This window comes from Dufourea novaeangliae, unplaced genomic scaffold (genome assembly GCF_001272555.1).
Source record: "Dufourea novaeangliae isolate 0120121106 unplaced genomic scaffold, ASM127255v1 scaffold105, whole genome shotgun sequence".
NCBI lineage: Eukaryota > Metazoa > Arthropoda > Insecta > Hymenoptera > Halictidae > Dufourea > Dufourea novaeangliae.
This window is the reverse complement of record NW_015373975.1, coordinates 1805-7733: the sequence shown is the minus strand read 5'-3', so window position 1 is coordinate 7733 and position 5929 is coordinate 1805. Positions and strand designations below refer to the sequence as shown.

At 30.7% G+C, this 5929-nt stretch overlaps 1 protein-coding gene across 1 annotated transcript; it reads right to left on the bottom strand.

The window, feature by feature from the left end:
• Positions 1-1644: 1644 nt before the first annotated feature.
• On the bottom strand, positions 1645-5511 carry LOC107187088 (phosphatidylinositol-glycan biosynthesis class X protein-like). The gene is given in 4 exon segments (XM_015575093.1): positions 1645-1800; positions 1883-2199; positions 3353-3483; positions 5378-5511. Coding segments are annotated over 4 exon segments (738 nt in total).
• Between the last annotated feature and the right edge of the window lie 418 nt (positions 5512-5929).

Sequence of the window (5929 nt, the reverse complement as noted above, 5' to 3'; positions counted from 1 at the left end):
ACCATGATATTAAGAAGGAACGCCTGCCTAGAAGTTTTCCAAAAATATTTAGATTTTTAGATTTTGGTATTTTCTTGAAGTACGACATCTTGAAAGTATTCTTTGAAAACTTCAAGGTAATCCGAGGAAAATTAACAAAATTATAGGCATGTATAGGCAACTACATTTCTCGAAGTAGCACTCGAAGCATGTATGACTGCAACAGCTACGGAACAGTCGATAATCTCTTTTGAGAGATCCTTTGTGTCGTGCATTAGTGAATACGAAGACTTGTATATACCAGTATTATTGATACACGAATCTTTAGTTCGGTTTCAAATTTGTATCGGCCTAATTTTGTCTGAAAATAAGTTTTCAAATACTGTCTAAAATTTGTCAAGGTATTGATTTGATATGATTCTGTCCGAGCTACAATGGTTACCGCAAAACGTTTTCAAAAAGGATGTCCTGGGCACCGCTTATGATTCGTTAATCTTTATTTGTTAACCAAAAAGAAATACTGAATTGTTTTTAAGATGTACTGTTTACAATAGACTAATTTTTACTAATGTATGTGTATTGCTTTTTCTACAAACCATTTCTAGTTTTTTTCTCAGAATTTAATAATGTGAAAATAGCTTACTCGAATTTTTTAATGGAATAAAGAAATTATGGATGTTAACTAAGTGTAACACGAATGTAACAATAGGACGGAAATACATGTTTTGTAACGTGTAACATTATTTACTGAAGAAGAAATTAATTGATGAATTTCAAACTTAATTTTGTTTTCAATAAAATTACATCAAAAGCTGCAACAGTTGTTCTGGTAATGCTTAAAGTTTGAAATAACTACAAAGGATTTGATAACTATTTCAGGCAAGTGCCATTTTCCCACATTATTATATATTTGTGTTTTGCGAGAGTATTTAATATCCATCATATTGAATTTTTCGAACAATAAGAATATACGAGGCAGAAAGAAGCGCACCTGTACGATGAAAAGATAAACAAACGCCTGGATGGATCGACCAGCATCATGGCCGAGTTAATAACGTGCGAGTTATTTGAAACGCTTCGACACTATAGAATATTATATGCCAGATATGCAACCTACATAACATAAAAACAGACGTTTAACATAATAAAATTTTGAATAGGCAAAATTAATTTTTATTTTATTTTCTTTATTATAAATTTGTACATAAAAACGTGAATTTGCATAATCATTTGTAATTTAATTGTTAGTTTTCTAATGTCTCCATTAATGATGGCATTGATTACACTTCAGGTATACTATTCATCCTCCTTGATTGTTATGAATTATAAAGAAGAAACTGCACAAGTGAAGAAATGTTAAGAGGAAGTGAAAAAAGAAGCTAGTAAAATGGTTAAGGGTAGTAGAGAATAAATTAAGTAAAATAAAGAATAAGGAGAAGGTGTAAAAGTGTAAATATAATTAAGAGTGGGAGAATGAGTGATAATTAACACTAAACCTACCACGACCGGTCAAATGACATATTGTGCCATTTTAATTCCTATCTCTCTGAAGGGTTCGGTACGTTTAGTGTTAAGGTTACTTGTATTTATAAACCAAGTCGGTTCCTTGACCTAGAAGCTGCAACTTTTTTAACTAATTAATAAACTAACTGACTAACTGACTAACTATTCTTCCTTCTTATGTGTTATAAGCACATGTTTACAGATTGTTTGCATAAGAAACATTGTACACAAAACTGTTAACAGTAATGTGGTAGAGGTTACTATGGTTAATACAGATAAGTTACCAATTGGTACCATCCATACAACATTTTCTGTATCCTGAAAAAAAATGTCTAAAGAATACAATCTATCAAATAAGACCTATAAAAAAAATTTCTATACAACAGGATTTATTATTTACCATGGTATATGGAATCTCTCTCCATTTATTAACAAAGTTTACACAGGGAGAACATACGTCAATTATAGAAGTCCTATATTCCTTAATTCTTTTTGTACAACCCAAAAGTATATTTGGTTTTGGTATATTGATACTCATATATCTACTAGTTTCATTAGCATACTGATAACGCTGGTGAATAGGAAATTTGAAAACAGACTCTGTAGTACACAAAGGAGAACAAATAGTTACATTTTGGAGTTCTGCTTTCTCCATAAATAGCTCAATATTAGATTCCCCTATGGAACAGATGATATTCTAAAATGTAATAAATATTGCTATTTACATTGAAAGAATCAAAACTTTATACTTTAATCAGCATCATTCAAAAAAATGTGTGGTTATTATTTAGAAAGTTACAGGCATCTTGGATTTCGATGATTTTTGAATATGTTTTAGAAATCAACATTTTGAACAACTTTTTCTTTTGCATGTTATTGCTGTGTAGCTTGAGTTTCCAAGATATTTAACAAAGACCTAGACCATGTCATGTGTTGTTAAGGTCACCCACTAGAGATGTCGTGCAAAATCACTAACGTTGATTTATCACAGTGATCGCCGAATCACGATCACGGTCGTGATTTAACTTCATTTACGACCGTGATTGCGATTTTTTTATCTTCCGTGAATTTGCTCACTGCGATCGTAAGTCCTTGATGTTTAAACAGAAAAACGTATTCAATATGATTTTCCGATGAATTACATTACTATTTGTGTTTGTAAAAATCAGTAGAAAAAACAAGAAATTCTAAAAGAATGATTTGCTAGGTAACATCTAGATTATAATTTATAATCATTAATTTATTCATTATTCTTCATTGTTTCGAATTATTCCTTCACTTTGTACGATATAACTCGAATTTTTGTTATAATGTCGTTAATATAAAATATACAGATTATGTGTCGCATGTAAAAATCTGTTAGGTTTCTCCCACCAATCAGAAACGATCACGAGAAATCACGAATCACTGTGAAAAATCACCGTGATTGGGAACGAACGTGATCGAATCACGAGTGATTCACAAGTAGCAGTTTACGCCATCTCTATCACCCACCTTAGTAACTTTCAGAAGGTTTTACCCATTGGTCGTTATTAGTTAAAAAGTTATTAACAAGAAACGTTTGCCTGTGTATTCGTGCTAGCAGTAAGTAAAAACGAAATGCAATGAACAGATGCGTTAACCAAGTCACCACCTAGTGTTAATCACGCACCTAACATCCCACTGCACAAGTAGTGGTACCAATAGTTTTTTTGTGAATATCTTGAAAATTAAAGCCAAGCAGTAATAACATGCAAAGGAAAAAGTTGTTCAAAATGTTGATTCCTACAACATATTAAAAAATTATTGAAATCCAAGATGTTGACAGCTTTCTAAGTATTTACCAAATATTTGAATGCAGAACTTAAAATCCATTAAAATGATAAGTTACTTACAATTCCTAATCTTCTTATATCACTTAATTCAGCAACACTAACATACAAGGCAGATGGTAATTGTAAATGTAATGCAATGTAACAGTCACTGATTGAAGCATCAAAGTTTATATGATATATCAAGGATCTACAAATAAATTTTTCATAAGGTGTACAAATATGTAAATAAAGAATATATACCATTATGAAAAGGTCTATTGTTTGAACACATTATTTTTTCAATAACAAACTATTGTCTGTAATCAGAAAATACTGCCTATATATAAATTTTATATAGTACTGAAACTAATCAATTACTTAATAGATAATTTTGTATCATTGAGTGTTTTACAACATATTAAAATATAAAATACTAAAAAGATGTCAAAGTAATGAAAATACTATAATTTACATGAATAATTTTAATATAAACTGTTCAGAGCATTGTACATATTCCAGAGGTGAGTACGTATTTTGCACCATGTCGTACATGTACGTATAATAATAATACATACATATGTCGTTTTTGAGTCCACTTTATACGTGTCATTTGACGCAAATGTCGTAAATAGAAATATTAATTATTTCAACGTTTAAACAATGAAAATAGAAAATCTTTTTAAAAATAAGTAAAACAAATACAACCTCCTTTTTGTACGTAATGTTAAAAATGTAATATTAAACACGAAATATAACCTCAAATTAACTTTTATTATATAGGTAAATTATTTGTGATTGCCAAAAAAACGGGTGGTTGAAAAAAACATAATCAATATGAACCTTTGGGATTCATTAGGAGAAAGAATGACAAAGGCGAAAATGTAACGTTTTGCACAGTGTGCAACCATGGTATTGGAAATACAGCTGTGAAGAGATTAGAACCACATAAAAATCTCTAATAAAAAAAAATGAAAATTTTTCAATCAAGTAAATTAAAATGTTTGTGATCAGATTAATAAGAATATATCGGAAGTAACCCCTTGCCTTATAATTTTCTTGACGTCTGCAGATTTCAAGATTACATACATTGTTGGCGATAGTTTCCCAGAAACGAAAGGAATTCTGTACTTATCGCAACTGTATTTTTACTGTAAAAGTTAAATATTAATGCCAGCAACGTGGCATTTCACTTCGACTCAAAGAAAACGAATAATATTCTTCGTTGTTGAATCGATTTTCAAATCGTCAACAAGAGTCATACTCAACATTATACAGTAATGTCTCGATAAGTGTAAATGCCTCGGTTCCGCAGAGTCACACTCACGGTGAGCGCGGACAGTTGTTAGCACCTCGTCAATCTGTTTTTTGCTAAGAGGGATATTACATCAAAAGGTTAAACTTTATTTTACCGGACCAAAAATTACTGACTTTTTTTTATATCTTCTGGTACTAATCAACGAGTGGAATCTAAAAATGAAAGTTTTAAGTTTAGGAATCACCACCAGTTCCAAAGTTATGCATATGTAAAACCAATATGGCGTTAAACTATACCTGTAAAGTACACTAAAAATACTTGGTTTTACATATGCATAACTTTTGAACTGGTAGATTCCTAAACTTAAAACTTGCATTTTTAGATTCCACTCGTTGAATACTACCAGAAGATATGAAAAAGTCAATAATTTATAGTTCGACAAAGTACAGTTCAGCTTTCATCAATGTAACCGAATTTAATTTAATTGTTTTTAATCAAAATTATAATTATTAATAAATTGACACTGCTTTATAACCTACACGAAAAAACGTTTTATAGGTTAGAAACACATTACAGAGATATTTTCATTCCAGATATACGACATTTAAGACATTTAAGACACGTGTCACATATAAAATAAAATAATCGCGTATTTACCCACCTCTGATATATTGTAATCAGAATTAATAACCATTTATTTATACTGCTAGTCAATATTCAATAATTACATTTAATAAGTATAACAATAGTAAAAACACATTATTACAAATTTCTGCTAAGTATTTTTGTTAATGAATGCATGAATCGGATAATTGAGAATCCCTTCTTATATACCCTATTATCTAACCTATGAAATCCTTCTCCTTCTGTTGTTAGTGAAATTTGAGCATTTAATTTTTCACACACTACTAGATCCTCAAAAATCAGAATGCTAAATAAATTAATTTGTACGAAGTAGCGTTTGATACGACTTAATATCATTTTTTACATAAAGAATCAATGAATATTTAAATATATTGAACAACAACATAAATCCTCACTCAACCACACGGATTACTATTGAATACTATGGATCTGCCCACGGCCTGTGTACACCCACGAGCAAACTCGGCTTCCAGTAGGGAAAAAAGTGGCGTAAGGGAAAGACCTCTGTTGCGGTCCCCGCTCATGTCACGTAGCGGTGTATGTCATAAGCTTTACAGGCGCGAAGTTTGAATCGAATAACACATGTAATAGGAAAGGAGGGTAAAGGTGAAGTTGACACTGATTTGAAGAAGTGTGAAATCTGTTAGAGATCCTTTTAATAAATGGATTTCAAGATTATAAAATAATCAATATTCACTTAGAAACGAATGTTTAAACATTTGCCAGTTGCCTTTGCCTCCTATCCTAACGCTCA